Source organism: Chiloscyllium punctatum, chromosome 26 (assembly GCF_047496795.1).
Source record: "Chiloscyllium punctatum isolate Juve2018m chromosome 26, sChiPun1.3, whole genome shotgun sequence".
Classification (NCBI taxonomy): Eukaryota; Metazoa; Chordata; class Chondrichthyes; order Orectolobiformes; family Hemiscylliidae; genus Chiloscyllium; species Chiloscyllium punctatum.
In genome coordinates, this window is record NC_092764.1 from 31096994 (window position 1) to 31116727 (window position 19734).

Genomic DNA, 19734 nt, shown 5'->3' on the forward strand with positions numbered 1-19734 from the left:
TCAACAACCTATCTCAGTCTGAAATATACTTAATGACCTGGCTTCGGCAGCCTTCTTTGGCAATGCATTCCATAGGTTTTCCCTTTACTTGAAGACTCTGCCCTCAGGTCCTAGTCTCTCCTACCTATGGAAACATCTTCCCAATATCTACTCTGTTGAGGCCATTCAGAATTGTGTATGTTTCAATTAGATACCTTTCCCCCACCCCCTGCCATCCTTCTAAACTCTACAGAATATAGAGCCAAAGTCCTTAAAATGTTCATCATCTGTTAAGCTTTTCATTCCTGAGACCATTCTCATGAACCTCCTCTGAACAGGGCTAGTACATCCTTCCCTGAGCCCTGGGGCCCAAAACTACATGCAATACTCCAAAATATGGTCTGATCAGAACCTTATAGAGAGCCTCAGAAGTTCATCCCTGCTTTTATATTCAAGTTCCCTCAATACAAATGCCATCATTGCATTTGCCTTCCTAACTACACAATAACTAGATCGTTAATGTATAAATGAGTTAATCAGAATGTAAATGGAGCCCCTATTTCCCAAAAAGCTATTTACAATATATTAATATTTAGAGGGGGGAACTAAATGAAATATCTCCAGGTTTGTAAATGTTCAAAACTGGGCAGATGTGCCAGCTGCAAAGATGATGCAGACACTCTTCAGTGATTTGGACAAGTTGAATGAATGGGCAAATACATGGCAGTTTAAGTAAAATGTGAATAAGTATCAAGTTACCTATTTTGGTAGAAAATAATAGACAACAGCTTATTAACTGAATGGCAATAGATTGGGAAAGGGGGAGGTTCAAGACGACCTGGGCAGAGTTGTAGAAAGATCACTGCAGTTGATCAAGAAGCTAAATGGTACATTGGCCTTCATAAGGCGAGAATTCAAGTACAGAGCAGGAATGCCTTGTTGCAATTATGCTTGGTTTTCGTGAATATATAAATGACTGGAATATTGTATGCAGTTTTAATCTCCATATCCAAGGAAAAATCTTCGGGAGGGAGTGATTCCTGAGATAGCAGAACAGATGTATAGACAGAGACTAGATCAGTTATGAGTATATTCACTAGAGTTTAGAAGATTGAGCAATGAATCTCAGAAACCTATAAAATTCTAACAGGACTAGACAGAATAAAAGCAAAAAGGATGTTCCCAATGACTAAGGAGTCTAGAACTGAGGTATCACAGTCCAAGGGTATGGGATATAGTTTCCCATGTGCTCCAAACGCTATCACATTCCATGAACAAACAGCAAAGATGATTACTTGCACGATATTCCAAGTTGCTTTTTCTTCCCTCTATGCAAGAAGAAATTAGAACAAGACAAAAATCTGTTTTTGTTTCAGAGATCTTAAAATCAAACTTTATTGGACATCAGCATTTATAATAAGACAGCATATATTGTATGAGGTCTTGAATATATGAAATTCTAGGCTACTTCTTTCAAAACAAATTCACACAAAACAAAGAAAACACAGGCATGTTCTGTAAGTAGTTAGAACTAGAAATGTTCCAAGTAGAATAATTTTTGCATAAAGGGCAATTAAACATCAGCACAACGGTGATTCAGAATTAAACCAAGTGACTTGGCGGAAATTTCATTTTTACTTTGATACGACAGTTTTTGGAATGTATTCAAAGTAACCTGACCTTCCTCTTTGCAGAAAGAGATTTACTGTTGATTCAGATTTTAACATTAGTCAAATTGTCATTTTGTAATACAGAAAGTGAGTTACTGAAAAAAGATGGATTGTCTAAGATTTTTGTCTTGCACTCATCAGGATAATTTACAAGGAATGCCAATTTAAACAAAATCATCTCGGAAACTGTACAAGAGGAGAGTGTTGACTGATTGGCAAAGGGGACTCTGAGCACATTTGCCAATTACTTGTTCTCTCCAGTCATACTCAGTCAACCCATTTCCCTTTGCACTAATATTTCTTACAAAATGGAAAGCTCTGGCATGTCTTTTCTTAGCCATTAATCAAATTATGAACCCAAGGTGAAGAACTTTAGGGATACAGTCTCAATAAAAATCAAATAATCAAGAAAGGAAATAATAAGTAAATTGAACATTATCAGTTTTGCAAGAAAGGGGGAAAAATGATACAGCAAGCAATGGGTTGTCAGAAGTTTTGAATCAACATAATTATTCTAATTACTAATTCTTAAGGACCAATGTTTTAAACAATGGCACAGATTTATAAACCAATACATGAAATTCTCTGCATGTAAAATATTTCAAATACTTAACCTATTCTAATTAATTTTACCACAAAATCTACTGCCTGGACCAAAGAAAGATTTTTGAAGGGACCCAATTTGATTCAGTTTTTTTTTGTAAAAAGCATAGTAAACTAAAAAGGCATAAGATAAAAATTAGACAATAGAAGGACTCAGGAGGCAGCCATATGATCCATCAGATCTGTGCTAGCTCATTTGAGAAACAGCTAGTTCCATTGCCTAGTTCCTTCCCCATATCCCTGCCACTTTCTCCTTAAAATGTAGCACAGATTGCCTTTTGATGGACACTGGATATAGGTTTACTGGTCACCTACCAGGCAATGCATTTCTATCTTAACTTACTGTGCAAGAAAACCTTTCCCCATATTGTGTCTGGTTCTTCTGCCAATCACAATAAATATCTGCCTTCCAATTCACAACTTTTCTGCTAGAGAATAGAAAATATTTACATTGTTAAAACTGATTTTATACATCTCTATCAAATCTCCGCAATCTTTTCTGCTCCATTCTATCCAGTAACTGCACTCCTTCATCCTTGAAGCTCATTCGAAGAAATCTCATCTCTAACCTTTCCAAGCTTCACGGTCTTTCTAAAGTATAGTGTCTGGAAGTAAAGTTTAACTCGAAGATTATGTTTACATAATTTCCTAGCTTTGGAACTTTATGCTTCTATAAAGCATAAAGTGTTTCATTAGCTGCTTTATTAATCTATCTTGCCACATTCAAAGATCTGTGCATGAACACTCCTAACTCTCTCACCTCTAATATTTCCTACAAAAATGTATCACCTCGCACTTCTCTAGTGTTGAATTTCATTTGTCCAATCCACCAGCCTATGTCCTCTAAGTCTATTACACTATCTTCCTCACTGTTTGCAAGACTTAAGTCTCACGTCACCTGCAAATATAAAAAATATGCAAATTAATATAAAATTGTTAGTGCAAAATTATTCTGAGCAATATGATAAAGTACAAACAATCTGAAGGAACTATAATAGAAACTGGTATTAGTTCTTTACAGGATTATGGAATTACTGAAATTTTGGTCTGTTTACAATAACTTATGCAGCATCTTCAAAATAATGAAATGTCCCAAGCTGCACAATGTGGCTTTACAAAATATGACACTGAGCTGCAAAAAGAGATTAGATCAGTTGACTTAAAGCATGATCAGAAAAGTTTATTTTAAGCAGTGTTTCAAAGACGACAGAGAGCAAGACATGCAAGGTATTTCTGATGTTGGAACCTAAACAATGCGGATGTGGCCTCCAGTGCTAAAACAATTAAAATTGTGCATACACAAGATGTAAGAATTACAGGAGTAAAGACCTCTCAAAGTGTTGTGGGATGGGAGATAACAGATAGGGAATGATGGGGCCATAGCAGTATTTGAAAACAAGGATGAAAGTTTTAAATTCAAAATGCTGCTTCATCATTGGTCAGCGAACACAGGATAAGGGGGAACTTGCTCCAAGTCAAAACACAGGAAGCGGAGTATTCGAATGACCACAAGTTTACAGAGGATAAAATGTGGGAGGTTGGTCAGGTGTGCATTGGAATAGGCAAAAATGCATTGGAACAATTGAATCTAGCAACAACTAAGACAAAAAAAAAAATGAGGGTTTCAGTAGGTGAGCTAAGCCAGGGGTGATGTGTGGCATTGTTGACAGATGTGAAAATACATTGTCTTAGTGATGACAGGCAAAGAACAGAAATTCATTTTGGATCAAATTTGATACAGAGGTTGTGAACACAGTGTTTCAATCTCTCTCAGTTCCTAAGGAGAGGATGGAGTCAGCAGCAAGGGAACAGAGTTATGAAGTGGGGACCTAACAGGTCTTCAGTCTTTCCAACATTGGAAGACAGTTCTGCTCAACCAGTATTGGATGTCAGATAAGCAGTTCGATAATTTAGCAACAGTGGAGGAGTCTTCACTGAAGTTAAAAGCCACATTCTATCTTTTCATAATAAATATTAAGCTTTTAATATTTATAAAACATCTTGGGGCAACCACATTAAACTAGTTAGAAAGATTACTTCTTTGGTAAGCAAGTAGCTACTGCCTCAACACACACCCTTTTGCTGAAGTCAGAGGGATACAATCATATTGTGACTTAACATTGTGCATCGTGACTGAACCTAATTTGGTCCTTCCCAATTTCCAAAGGATCCTTACCCAAGATTCCCTTGTCAGAAAGGTGGTAAATTACTATTTACTGAAACTGGCAGTGGTCAACTAACTCAGTACAAACCAGGGATAGGCCTACCTGTTTTATTTTAAGATTTTTAGCATCTGTAGGATGTTATCTTTTGATCTGAGATATTCCTGTATCGCTCAGTACACCACCACAGAGCGTACCTACCATTGTCCACTGCAAACATTTCTAACAAAACTGTTAACATTTTAAAATAAGTAATTTCATTGTAAGAATTGTTGAGAAGTGCTTCCAATAGTTTACAAATTTACAAAATTACTTCCCAAAAGATAGACAACTTTCATCTGTGGGGCTAAGATCCAACATTTAGGAAATCAATGAAGTTATGTTCCAGTGTTCAAAATTCTACACTACTACAATTCAATAAATGCAAACTAACAGACATCAAAATCCAATTCTCTCAGACTTGCATCATATTTTGTGCAAAAACTGTTGCAATTTTTAAATTAAATAGTTACATTAAGTCGTACAAATCATTTAAAGATTTTTTAAAAAGATGTACTAGCATTTCTAAATTTAAAAGTGATCTATTGTGGACAAAAGAAATAGTTCAAGGGATATGTTTAGCTAGTGACTGTTACAACTTGATTAAATAGATTAAAATTTATTTCCGCAAGTAAACATTAATGCAATGAGATTGCATCATACTGTGATGGATACGAATTAAGTGCCTTGACATGCATTAGGTCACATACAATTCAAAATAAATAAATTGGGTTTCCCAATGAAGCAAAATGTCACTAGCAACAGGATTTGAAATTTGTGGATATATTTGTTTCAAATTAAGTGTAGAACTCTAATAAATTTGTGACAAAGCTCAATCCAAAGCACACAGTAAACTGTATCTTCAAATATTTGGTCTTCGAAGATAAAGTTATAGGGCTGTCTATTTTCCATGAAAATTATAATATTCAATTTGTAACTGCAATAGAGGTATACAAAAGACAATCCTATCAAGGAGTGCCTTGGTCCAACTTCACTCAGTATCTTTCTCATTAGAAAGTCCCACATTAAACTAATATTACTGATATTAAAAGATAGGATAATACCACATTCGTAGAATCTAACTCTGATAAACTAGATGCACAATCGTTTTAAGAAAGTGTATATGAGATTAACTTTTCACTAAGTAGATGCAATAGTCACACAAATAGATATAAATGGTTGTGATATAGTTGGGATTATAGAAACATAGCTGCAGAGTGACCAGGAATGAACATCTAAAGAAAGGATAGACAAAAAAGGAAAAAGGATTTGGGTAGCACTGCTGGTTAAAGAGGAAATGAATGCAACGGTGATCCATTTGTCCTCCTTTACTGAACCCTAAATTGCATCCAATCCTCAGGTCCACTGCTTTTTTAAAAAAAAGCCAATTTGGATATTTCTTCCTTCAATCTACTACTCTCCCTAATTTAGCATAATAGTCTGATGAAGTGAAATCTGTATGGAGAGAGCTTAGAAATGCCAAGGAGTAGAAAATGATAGTGGGGACACTCTTTCAACACCTAAACTGTTGCATTAATATTGGGGAAGGTACCAAACAGGAAGTGAGAGAGACAAGCAATAAAGGGTCAGCTGTAATTACGAGAGACTTGAATCGGAATATAGATTGAGCAAATCAAATCAGTAATACATCAGCATGGGAATTCCTGGAATGCTTTTCAATCAATACACTGAGGAACCAACTAGAGCACAGGCCATCCTAGACTGAGTATTGTGCAATGAGGAAGGACAAATTGACAACCTAGCTGAGATCTCTTAGGAATGAGTGACCACAATATGATGAATCCTTCATTAAGATGAAGAGTGATGTGGTGGATTTTGAGACTAGAGAGAATTTAAATAAAGGAAACTCTGATGGTATGAGATACAAACTGGCTAGAATGTGACTTAAAAGGGTGACAATGGATAGGCAATGGCAAAAATTTAAAGAGTGCAAGAAGGAAATGCAGTAGTGTCCATTCATGTCGAACACAACATTAAAAACAGAAAAGGTGCTCAACCATGGTTAATGAGGGAAATTAGGGATAATATTAATCAAAGGGGCAAACAAATTGGCTAAACACTTTAAAAAAAAACAGACCTGAACACTGCAATCTAAATTGCTCCCAGCAAAACAAAAACATTGATTAAGATAGCCAAAATAGAATAGAAGGTACTGATGGCAAAAAACTTCTGTAAAGAAATATTAGTGAAGACAAACATAGGTGTCTCTCAGACACAGAGGAGATTATAATGGGGAACAGAGATGGCAAACTAATGAAATACACGTTTGGAGAAAAAAAAAGTTAACATTTCGATTCTGGTCTGACTTCTTCAGAACTGCAAGTAGTTCTGAAGAAGTCAGACCAGATTTGAAACATTTACTTTCTCTCACTCCATAGATGCTGTCAGACCCGTTCAGCTACTCCAGCATTGTTTGTTTCAGATTTCCAACATCGAATATTTTGCCCATAAATACATTTCTTCAATAACACAATGTTTGCATTCTTGTGCAACCCCGTGTTATGAAAAAAAGCTTTAGAAACAGTGCACTTAGTGTTGGTGCTGTAATGGCATTACAGCCAACACATGTTTTAAAAGTTTGTGCTGTAGAAACAGCGCTCCCAATTCATCAATCATGCTACTGCAAATTCACATTGATGAAAGTCACATTATAACAGAATGACCTGTACATTTTTTTAAAAAGGAAAAAAATAACATTCCAAAAATATCAGGGAACATAGTGTCCAGTGAGTGAGGGGAACTGAAGGAAACCAAAATAGTGGGGAAATTAATGGGATTAAAGGCTAATGTATCCCCAGGGCACAATAAGCTACATCCCAGAGTATTTAAGGAAGCAGTCCTAGAAATAGTGGATCCATTGGTGGTCACCTGTTAAGATTCTGGAACAGTTCCTATGAATTAAAGGAATTAAATAACACCAATACATAAAGAAGGATATAGAAAGAATACTGAAAAATATAGGCTGGCTAGCCAGACATTGGTAGTAATGAAAATATTAGATTTGGTTATAAAAGCTTCAATAATAGAACACTTAGAAAACAGTGACTTGAATCAAAGAATCAGCTTGGATTGGAGAAAGGGAAATCCATGCTTGACAAAACTACTGGCAGAATTAACTAACAAAATTGATGAGGGAGAGCCAATCGATGTGGCTGATCTAGATTTTCCTAAGTTTCACAGACGTCTCACATTAGGGATTTCCATATAAACTTAAAGTGTATAGGATTGTGGGTACTGTATTAACATGGCTAGATTATTGGTTGGCAAACAGGAAACAAAGGGTGGAATAAACATGTCTTTTTCTGAGTGACAGGCAGTGACTAGTGGGGTATAGTGATCAGTGCTTGTTCGCCAGCTATAAATTAATGAATTAGATGAGGGAACGGAATGTGGAATCCCCAAATTTGCAGACAATGAGGGAAGCTGGATGTGATGGTGAACTGTGAGTAGCAATGTTTCACTCTGTTTTGGACAAATTGCGTGAGTGTGCAAATGCATGACAGAAGTATAATATGGATAAATGTGAGGTTATCCACTTTGGTATCAAAAACAGGAAGGCAGATTACCTAATTAGCAATAGATTAGGAAGTGGAGAAGTAAAAGGTGATGTGGGTGCCCTTGTACATCAGTCACTGAAAGCAAGGGTGCAGTTGCAGAAGGCAGTGGAGCTGGCAAATGGTGTATTGGTCTTCATTGAGAGGGTTTGAGTACAGGAATAGGGTTGTCTTGCTGCAATTGTGCAGAGACTTGGTGATAGCAGATCCTAATTTTGGTCTCCTTACTTGGGGAAGGATGTTCTGGCTATGGAGAAAGTGCAACAATGTTTTACCATAGCGGTTCCTGGGATGATAGGACCTACATATGAAGAGAACCTGGATCGGTTAGGGCAGAATTCACTGGAATTCAGAAAAATTAGTTGGGATGGCGTTGTGTATGAACTAGACAGGGTAAATGCAGCAATGTGCAGAACGTCCAGAACCAAGAGTTAGTTTAAAGATATACACTAGGCTATTTCGGATTCAGATGATGATAAATTTATTTTACTCAGACAATGGTGAACCTGTGAAATTGTCTGCTACAGAGAGCAGTTGAGGTTAAAGCATTGGATGTGTTAAAGCAGTTAGGAATTGTTCTTTGGACTAAAGGGAACAAAGGGTATGAGAAGAAAGCAGGGACAGGATATTGGGTTGGATAATCAAGTATGATTATATTGAATGGCACAGTATTGGCAAAAACATTGAAGGGTTGAATTAGTATTTAATTTTAAATTAAATGTTTCTGTAGCTCTACAAAAACAAGTTTACTCCATGAAGTCTAGTACTTGAAAAAAAGCAACATGTTTAATAGTGTTAAGTATAACCTAATAACATTTAAATGTTAACTTAGGAAGTGAAATACTATTGAATTGATTTTAATTGAGATATTTATCTGCTAATGCCTTTATTGAAGTATATTAGCATCTTGATGCTCAAGACATAATTCTTCACATGAAGCAGCATGTTTCATGTACAGGTTCAAGGATCTTGTGAAAAAAATTCAAGGTTCAAGCAATTGCGTATTCAATTAAAGTATAAGAAAGATTGAATTTTATCAGGTTGGTGATTCCAACCACAGTATGTTTTCAATGTTGCTGTCAACATTTATCACATTCAAAGCATAATTGCGTTAGCAGTATTTGGAAGAGTTGGATGAACTCTACCATACTGGTTGCCATTAAACCACAACAATTTCATACATCAGACTAATAAAAAGTTTTGTTCTTATGCAAGTTTCCCGCTGTGATAATACTTACACTAGCCTTGATGGTAATCAAAAATAATTGCAGTGTATATAGACTTGATGACATCTAAAAGTAAAAGGCCTCTCATTCTCAAAAGTCCAAATTTTGATCATATATATGATTAGCTAAGTGCACTGTTCAATTATAAGGGAATGTCGAAAGCACTGATCTAAAGCCAATATGATGTCAACCAAGATGTCGTCTACCAAGCTTGCCTTAAAACTGAAATCTCATTTGCCTTCTGTGATCTTACTGTGAAATATCCCTGACAAAGTCTGAGTAACAAAGTAAAGGAAGAATTCAACACAAGATTTAGAGAACAATTTTGTTTTGAAAAAGTGCAGTAAAATAATTTAATGTAACAGCTAAGAAAATGAGCCACATAATTCCAGTCAACAGAAATACACAAAGAACAGAGATTCACTGGAGATTGAGATCATTGGTTCTTTAAAAAGTGCGACTTTGTAAAGTTTTATACAAGTTACTGTAGATTGTACGACTACACAGCTACAATAACTTGCTTATTTTGTATCTTCTATTCCGCACCGTTACCGTATTTCCAATGAAAATCTCTCACATACTGGGTGGAACGCTGGGATAGATTTTGTTTCAGAGCAAAAATAAAGTCAAATTTACTTATCTATATATTAATTTTATAGATTGGGACAAGCAACATGAAGCTGGAATGAGCTCATTTCTGGTATTGATTTCTGAGAAATATGAACTGATAGACTAGGATTTAACTTCTGCAAACGTCTTTTTATTCTTTTTGCTTCTCTCTCTCTTATGAGTCTTGCCTGCCGTTTTTCTGGAGTCTCATTTGCCCTTTTCAATCTCATAGCTTCTCTTTCACGTTGTAACCTTCTTGTCCTCTGGTCTTCTGACTCCTGCATTCTCTGAAGACGTTTGGCCTCACGATCTCTCAGCCTCCTCATCTCCCTTTCATCTGCTGATTCATTCGCACGTTTAAGTCTTTTTGCAGTCCGTTCACGCTCTAGTCTTTGCACACGAACATGCAGAGGCTCATTCTGCCTCCGGGCCATCCATTTATGGACGGAGGTCTCTTGAGCCTCAAAGAGATTTCTGTAAGCAACACATGTTTCACAGACAAACAGCATCCCCACAGCTACCATGGAATTCCAGAATGGTCCTGCTTCTTCTGGTACAGAAGTCTTCTCAGTGTTATCACTGATATCAGATTGTCCTGCTGGCAACTTCACACTGTAAATTCAACATCCCAAGCAAATGTCAGGGAGAATGTATGACTTTAATATTTAAACAAGGAAATTCCCATACTTCTAAAACAACACATCTATGACAATGTCCAGAAATATAACTCTTACTTTTAAAGTACATTAAGTGCACAGAAAGTAAAAAGTTAATATTCTGTACAAAATAGATCGAATTCAAGATCAATAATAAAGATGGTAATCTTAAATACTTTTGAACAGTAGAAAAGCAAAATAATTTACACTCAATATTTTTCACCGTATCGTTCACTTTTTGCAACAAAATCTAACCCACTGTGATTGTACTGTGTTCCAATGATAATGTGGATGGTAGATGCAGTTATCCTGAAACCCATAAAACTATGTCGCAGCATAATTCATCACCTTCATGATATTGCACAATTAATACTATTTTTACAACTCTTTGCATCTCCATCAGATCAAATTTAAGGAGACAGTTTTCTTTTTCTTTTAATTTTCCTGCACACTACAAAAGTATTCCATTCACCTATTAGTGTTTTGAGGCAGTCTAACATCACAAAAGGCACGAGAAATACATTTCTTTTTCCCTCATGACCTAGCACAACTTTAAAACTTCAAAGTTTTTAAAACCTCCAAAAAAATTCAGAAACCTTAAAAAGGAATAGGAATCGTTTTTAATTTACTGAAGGGAACATGGGTGTGACTAGCTAGGGCCAGTGTTCATTGCCCATCCTATCCCCAACAGTTCTGGAGGTGACGGTGGTCAGCTGCCTTCTTGATCCCACACACTGTGGGGGCGAACAGACATAGTACTACTAGCGAGTGTGTTCTGGGGCCAACATTGTTTATCGGCAGTCATTAACATTGAACGTTATTTGAAGGATACTCATTTGCAAGCACAATATTTAATGTCATATGGTGAGTTTAAAAGTAAAATGTTTAACAGCAAGGTTATCAGCTTTTGGAATATTTACATTTAACAGTCCATCTACTCCTCAACTAATGTTATTTTATTTACAGTACTCATGAATAGCAAGATGGAGGAGAATTTACTCCTCTCTCTCTCTCTGATGAGTGATCTTTGAAATTCTTTTCCAAAAACGCACTGGCAGCAGGTCCATTAAATTTTTTTTAAAAAGGCAGAAGTAGATGAACACGTTAGTTAAGAATCTATGGTCATTGGGATAAGTCAAAATACGGAGTTGTAGCCACACTCAGATGAGTCATGATGGAGCGAGCTTGATGGATTGAAAATCTACTGCTACTCCTAATCTGTAGGTTTGGAACAGTCAGTACAATTAACCTCTTTTAGAAAAATATATAAATATAGCAAATTCTGGTCCAACTGCTTGATGCTTTAATTCCCAAAAAACAACAAGCATTCAACTATTATTTCATTGTAAAACCTTGATTATAAGCATTGTTGCTACTTTTTCTTTTACAATACTATCATTAATCATTGGCTACTGACCTTTGCAAGTGGTCCTTTGCTGCAAGTGACTGCCCACACACTGCACAATGATATGGTTTTCTGCTGGAATGGATCAACATGTGCTTATCCAGAGAACTTCTACAGCTTAATGTACTCCCACAAATACTGCAAATGAGCCCTTTGGTATCTCTGATGTCTGCACAGTGCTAGAACGATTAAAATGTGAGTTCATAAGTACAATATTATATCAGCTACTAGCAGTTGTTACACATTTTACAGCTTTTAGAACAATTTATATGTTGATTTAAGGAAGTAAAAGCTGAAACAAAAATAGGAAAATATTGAAAAAAAAAGTCAGCAAAGATTAAAGATAAGACAGAAATCAAAATCCAGCTCCTTCAACAAACTGGAAGAGATTACAGATGAACATTATATTTTTAAAAAAAAAGGCAAGGATAGAAAAAAAACACTAATTAAATTTTGTATTGGTTAATCACCAAAGCCAACTCTCACTTCAAGATTAATTTTAACTGAAAAGGAGTTTGGGATGCAAAAGGTGACGTCTTGTCTTGTAACAGTTGATTTGCACAAAAATGGTTAAGATTTTTGGTTCTAGTTATCCTTATTTCTCAAAACATGGCTATTCATCCTGATTAGAAAGAACAAATGAAAACCTTCCTTGCAACTTTCTAACTCTCTCAACTTTAGGAACAATATTATACATCCACCAATTGAAAATGCCTCACTGGCTTATTAAAATTCATCTGGTAACTTTGCAAATGCATTTCTAAACAAATGGTGCTAAATTTCTTACAATTTTACCCAAGCTCAAAATTCAATTTGCATAACTGTTCGTATAATCATTTAAAGTAAAATTACATTTATACAGTGCAATTAATAGAGTTAAAACAACCCAAAGCTCTGAACAGGAACAATTGTCAAATAGCATTTGACATCAAAACACTTTAAAGAGATAAGAGGACAGGGTGATGAAAAGTCTGGTAAAAAAAAGGTTTTAAGGATTACCTCTCTTGCCTTTAAGACAGCAAGGTTTAGAAAATTCCTGAGCTTAGAACCTAACCAACTGAAGCATGCCTACCAATGGAGGAGTGATGAGAATGGAAATTCACAAGAGATCAGAACAGGGAGGCGTGTATGGATTTCAGAAGTTTCTGGTGCTTGAGGTGATTGCAACAGGGAGGCGCCAGGTCATGGAGAGATTTGAAAATAAAGATGTGAATTTTAAACAAAAAGTAGAAAAGTCAAGGCATTTCCAGGAGCTAATCAGGACAGTGCCCACAAGGATTATGGAACAGAGCTTGCTGTGAATTAAAGGTGAAGTCACCATAGTTCTCCAGACCACTGGGTTGATCTCTCATTAGAGAGACGACGAGTGGTGGTTTAACTTAAGGAACATCATGCTTCAGGTGGAGTGACAGGTTACTGTTGGTGTCACTTCGTATTGCCTGTGCCCTTTTGCCATGAGTTAGAGTATGAGCATAGGTTTGGATATGACCTAGTTAATGAAGGGTGCAAGATGTAAAGGAACCACCAGTATTTGGGGTTATTGAGTCTACTGAAGGAGTTCTCAAATTGTGGCAGACCTATCACTGGGGTTACAGGAGATGTTTCTAGGGAATTACAGAAAGGTTGTTTAATGATAGATCTGACATCTAGAAGTAAACAAGTAATTTATTCTGTGAATAAGTTAAAATTTAAAAACTTAAATGCAATGTGTACAAAGAAAGAAAACATTACGAAACTTTTCTACAAGTTTTCCAGTGGACGTTTGCCCTGCATGATTTGCTTATTCCCAAAGATATGCAATTTGGCAAGAAATAGACTGGACAGTTGGTTCTAGGGGTAAAAACAATGACTGCAGATGCTGAAAACCAGATTCTGGATTAGTGGTGCTGGAAGAGCACAGCAGTTCAGGCAGCATCCAACGAGCAGCAAAATCAAAGTTTCGGGCAAAAGCCCTTCATCAGGAATAAAGGCAGTGAGCCTGAAGCGTGGAGAGATAAGCTAGAGGAGGGTGGGGGTGGGGAGAAAGTAGCATAGAGGACAATGGGTGAGTGGGGGAGGGGATAAGGTGATAGGTCAAGGAGGAGAGGGTGGAGTGGATAGGTGGAAAAGGAGATAGGCAGGTAGAACAAGTCCAGATAAGTCATGGGGACAGTTACTGAGCTGGAAGTTTAGAACTAGGGTGAGGTGGGGGAAGGGGAAAAGAGGAAACTGTTGAAATCCATATTGATGCCCTGGGGTTGAAGTGTTCCGAGGTGGAAGATGAGGCGTTCTTCCTCCAGGCGTCTGGTGGTGAGGGAGCGGCGGTGAAGGAGGCCCAGGACCTCCATGTCCTCGGCAGAGTGGGAGGGGGGAGTTGAAATGTTGGGCCACGGGGCGGTGTGGTTGATTGGTGCGGGTATCCCGGAGATGTGCCCTAAAGCGCTCTGCTAGGAGGCGCCCAGTCTCCCCAATGTAGAGAAGACCGCATCGGGAGCAACGGATACAATAAATGATATTAGTGGATGTAAAACTTTGATGGATGTGGAAGGCTCCTTTAGGGGCTTGGATAGAGGTGAGGGAGGAGGTGTGGGCGCAGGTTTTACAGTTCCTGCAGTGGCAGGGGCAAGTGCCAGGATTGGAGGGTGGGTTGTTTGGGGGCGTGGACCTGACCAGGTAGTCGCGGAGGGAACGGTCTTTGCGGAAGGCGGAAAGAGGTGGGGTCTTTTTGGAGGTGGCGGAAATGTCGGCGGATGATTTGGTTTATGCGAAGGTTTGTAGGGTGGAAGGTGAGCAACAGGGGCGTTCTGTCCTTGTTACGGTTGGAGGGGTGGGGTCTGAGGGCGGAGGTGCGGGATGTAGACGAGATGCGTTGGAGGGCATCTTTAACCACGTGGGAAGGGAAATTGCGGTCTCTAAAGGAGGAGGCCATCTGGTGTGTTCTGTGGTGGAACTGGTCCTCCTGGGAGCAGATACGGCGGAGGCGGAGGAATTGGGAATACAGGATGGCATTTTTGCAAGAGGTAGGCTGGGAAGAGGTGTAATCCAGGTAGCTGTGGGAGTTGGTGGGTTTGTAAAAAAATGTCAGTGTCAAGTCGGTCGTCACTAATGGAGATGGAAAGGTCCAGGAAGGGGAGGGAGGTGTCAGAGATGGTCCAGGTAAATTTTAGGTCAGGGTGGAATGTGTTGGCGAAGTTGATGAATTGCTCAACCTCCTCGCGGGAGCACGAGGTGGTGCCAATGCAGTCATCAATGTAGCCAGAGGAAGAGGTGGGGAGTGGTGCCGGTGTAATTACGGAAGATCAACTGCTCTACGTAGCCAACAAAGAGACAGGCATAGCTGGGGCCCATATGTGTGCCCATGGCTACCCCTTTGGTCTGGAGGAAGTGGGAGGATTCAAAGGAGAAATTGTTAAGGGTGAGGACCAGTTCGGCCAAACGAATGAGAGTGTCTGTAGAAGGGTACTGTTGGGGACATCTGGAGAGGAAAAAACGGAGAGCTTGGAGGCCCTGGTCATGGCGGATGGAGGTGTAGAGGGATTGGATATCCATGGTGAAGATGAGGCGTTGGGGGCCAGGGAAACGGAAGTCTTGGAGGAGGTGGAGGGCGTGGGTGGCGTCTCAAACGTATGTGGGGAGTTCCTGGACTAGGGGGGAATAGGACAGCGTCGAGGTAGGTAGAGATGAGTTCAGTGGGGCAAGAGCATGCTGAGACAATGGGTCGGCCAGGGTGGTCAGGCTTGTGGATCTTGGGAAGGAGGTAGAACCGGGCATTGCGGGGTTCCCGGACTATGAGGTTGGAAGGTCTCCTGAGGTGATGAGGTTCTGTATGGTCTGGGAGATGATGGTTTGGTGATGGATGGTGGGTTCATGGTCGAGGGGGCAGTAGGAAGAGGTGCCCTTGAGTTGACGTTTGGCTTCAGCGTTGTAGAGGTCAGTGCGCCAGACTACCACTGTGCCCCCTTTATCCGCTGGCTTGATGGTGAGGTTGGGATTGGAGCAGAGGGATTGGAGGGCTGCGCGTTGTGAGGGTGAGAGGTTGGAGTGGGGGAGGGAGGTAGACAGGTTGAGGCGGTTAGTGTCCCGGCGGCAGTTGGAAATGAAGAGGTCGAGGGCAGGTAATAGGCCAGCGTGGGGTGTCCAGGTGGATGCAGTGTGTTGGAGTTGGGTGAAGGGGTCCTCGGAAGGTGGGCGGGAGTCCTGATGGTGAAAGTAAGCTCGGAGGCGGAGGCGATGGAAGAATTTTTTGACGTCACGGCGTGTATTAAATTCATTGATGCATGGACAGAGGGGGATGAAGGTGAGTCCTTTGCTGAGGACTGATCGTTCGTCCTCAGTGAGGGGGAGGTCTGGGGGGATGGTGAAAACTCGGCAGGGCTGGGAGATGGGATCTGGTGTGGGCGTAGAGCTGGGAATGGGGGCGAACTTGTAACTGGAGTAGGTGTGATGGTGGGGGGAATGGGGGTGGAGTCATGAGCAGGGGTAGTGTTCCCCTTGGGGTTCTGGGGGGTGGGGATAGTCACAGTGGGGTCTGTGGGGGGCATGTCAGCAGAATGCAGGTGAGTGGCGCTGGTGGGGGCGGAAGTGGTGGTGACCACGGCAGTACGGGTGGCGGAAGTCACTGAGCATGTGGCATCAGCGATGATGTGAAGGGCAGAAGTAATGTCAGGTGTGATGCATGAGGAATTGTGAGGGGTGGAAGTGGTTGTGGGAGTGGAACAGACTGCTGTGCCATTCTCTCATCAGCAACATCTCAGCCCATTTTATAGGTTCCTATTGTGGGACAGTTGTTTATCTTTTCCAAACTATTTGAAACTAATCAGGTCATTAGGTGCAATGCACCATCCAGAGTAGGAGACAATCTTATCCGGCCTTTCACCTGGAGAGATACACTTCTCACTGTTGCTTTCTGAGAGTACAAAACTCATGAGGACTCTCATGCTCTGGATGTGCAGAGAATCAATTACTCCAGGCTACTGTATTCAAATGCCAAAATACCATCAGGCTGACTCCTTCAGGGGAAAAGAGTGAATGGTCCATCCCCTGGTGATTCTTTACATCTCAAGGGCAGTCTAATTCATACAGGATCCTGTATCTGATGGGCATAGAAAGAGCCAGACAGAGTCTAAGAGGTTAGATGTTATGAAAAATGAAACACTTTGCTGAAAATTTCAGTGTAAACAAGAAATTCAGAGTTTGAGACTTTTTGTTTCTTTTTTAAAAGAAATCATTTAATACACCAAACTATTAAACTTGTGTTATGTAAACATGTATCTTCGCATTATAATTGTTTCATGAAAAAAGTTGAATAGATTTGTGTGCATCTACAACACAAGAGCTGAATATCAAATTCAAATTAAAAGTCTGCAATCATATAGCATCTTTATCAAGAAAGTAAAATAGTCCTGGGGGGAAAAAGTGAGTGTGAGGAGATTAACATGGGATGACCAAAAATGAATTTTGATATTACTTTTAACAGAGACTGGAGGCATTAAAGAGGACACTAGATGACTATTTGAACAGGAAATCTGTGTACAGTTTTAGGGAAAAGGCAGGAGGGTGGTGCGAATCAAAGTGTTCAGAGAGCCAGTAAATACACTGTGGGCTGAATGGCCTCATGCACAGTAACGATTTGGAAATAAAGTGAGCTTTGGGAACCTTTGGTTTAAAAATAATAAAAGGGACATAGATGAATGTTCCAACTGTCTGTGAGCATGGACAACTGTGGATATGGACAACATTACAGACATTGTTGCAAGCATATTGATGGATGTGATATGGACCCAATCTTGTACAGGTCAAATAGGATGCCACAGCTGTAAAATAGTCGAGTTCACCCTCAGATTTGGTCAAGAAGAAAGGAATCAATGCTTATTAATTGTTAATTTTAAAAAGACTGTTAATGTCAACTAAACATACAGTGCAGCTATAAATCAATCAGTGGTCCCAGGTTTCTTGTGAATTACGCTAAATTAGTCAACATCAGACAGCTCAACAATAAAACTAATTGTATTGCTTTCAGCCAAAAATTCCTGGTCTGGATCTTCAATTGGTTAACTTGGATGGAAGCATACAGGAACAGAATTCAGTTAAAAGAGAACAGCTCCTTGTAGCTGACTAACGTATGGTTTTCAGGTCGAGGATGACTATCTAATCTAGGTATTCAAAAGCTGCCTCTGCCCACAGAACTGTATAAGCAAGAGTCAGTCAGTAATGTCATGAGAGATAATATTAACACATTTTTATCTGTTGTTATGAAATAAAAACCCAGTGAACAAGTCCTGAATGTTTTAAAAATACATGCTTTACATCTATTGGTGAAGTAAAATACAGGTCCTAACTTTCCTTTTTAGACTTTGCAGATGACATAGTGTTTACCTGAATATCTACAGAGTGCGAAAAATTGCTGCTCATCTGTTGTTCCTTCATTTTATTTCCAGTTTCATTTTTATTTTTGGTTGTCACCAATCTACTAGTGGGTAAAAGATGAACTTCTGATTCTTTACAGAGCAAATCATCTTCTGAATATTGGGTTGATCTACTACAATTACCTTTAGAAGAAAAAAAGCAAAGAGAAATCAGAAACTGGTATGCATCTCTGGCAATATTAAGATACTGGAAAATATTCTAATTTTTATTATTGTTTTGAAAATATCAATCCAACAGAAGAATGAAAAATGGAAGCTTAGACTAAGTTTCTTGCCTTTCCTCTGGAGGTACACAATTTTCAGTAGTGTCTCTAGAGCTGTCATTTGGAATCTGAACTAGCTGTTCTTTGAGAGATGCTAGAGACAGTGTACAAACCCTTGAGCAGAGATTATTAGTCAAGAACAAACATAAGAAAATCATTTACTTTCCTCCCTCACTCCAGAGTACTGGAACCAATTCTAATACCTCAACTGTTACCATTGAGTAACTTTCACTGATTAGGAATCAAATCAATTCTAGGCCCTGTAGTTTACATGACTTGGTTTCACATCGTGAGACATTTCGCCAAATTGATTATTGTGAAGTGTTTTCATGATTCAAACTTTCTGATTATTGAACAAACACATTCTGTAAACCCCACCTCTCACTGGTTCTCTGAAATCAACAAGCTAGCCTCTTCCAGCACCTCAGATGATATGCTATACTCCCCCAAACACCTCCTGGATCTATCCATCCTCCACAACTGATAACAAACCTGGACTTTATTCGATGGATGTTAACAATCGGAACAAGTCTAACTAATTATAACGACACACAAAATACCCAATGTAGATTCAGATAAGTGCAGCTAACAAAGGAGAAATAAGCTTCCATTTATTGACTGCTATTTGTACCGTTAGGACTTCCCAAAATGCTTCAGTCAATTAATTTTTTTTTTAAAAAGTGTAATAACGGTTTATATCAAAAATAGTCAATTTGTGCTTAGATAGTCTCTTGAAGTGTGAAGTAAGAACACAAACCATGGTGAGTGAATGCTACCAAATAGTTGTTATTTTACTGTGTGCCCTCAGTAATGCATTGCATTTGTTGCAGGTATTTCAATTTGAATGGATGTTTAGAAAAATACTAAATTAACTTAGGAAATAGTAAACCAAAAGCAGATGCTGGAAATCCGAAACAAAAACAGAAATTACTAGAAAAACTCAGGTCTGGCAGCATCTGTGGAGAGGAACCAGAGTGAACATTTCAGGGTTTGAAGGAGGGTCATTGGACCTGAATCATAAACTCTGATTTTTCTCCACAGATGCTGCCAGACCTAAGTTTTACTAGTAATTTCTGTTTTTGTTTATAAAGTAATTTAGGACCTAATCTTCAGCACATCAAATTCTCTCCAAATATCCAAATC

General features: G+C 38.9%; 1 protein-coding gene across 5 annotated transcripts in view; it reads right to left on the reverse strand.

The window, feature by feature from the left end:
- Nucleotides 1-1127: 1127 nt before the first annotated feature.
- The window catches only part of LOC140496384 (uncharacterized), a 33040-nt gene continuing 14433 nt past the window's right edge, over nucleotides 1128-19734 (reverse strand). For all 5 annotated transcript variants that reach the window (XM_072596034.1, XM_072596037.1, XM_072596036.1 and 2 more), the window contains exons 3-5: nucleotides 18279-18451; nucleotides 11937-12103; nucleotides 1128-10475 (exon numbers count right to left, since the gene is read on the reverse strand). In XM_072596034.1, the coding sequence (XP_072452135.1) occupies nucleotides 9908-10475; nucleotides 11937-12103; nucleotides 18279-18451 (908 nt within the window). In that variant the 3' untranslated portion in view covers nucleotides 1128-9907. The remainder of the gene's footprint in view (nucleotides 10476-11936; nucleotides 12104-18278; nucleotides 18452-19734) is intronic.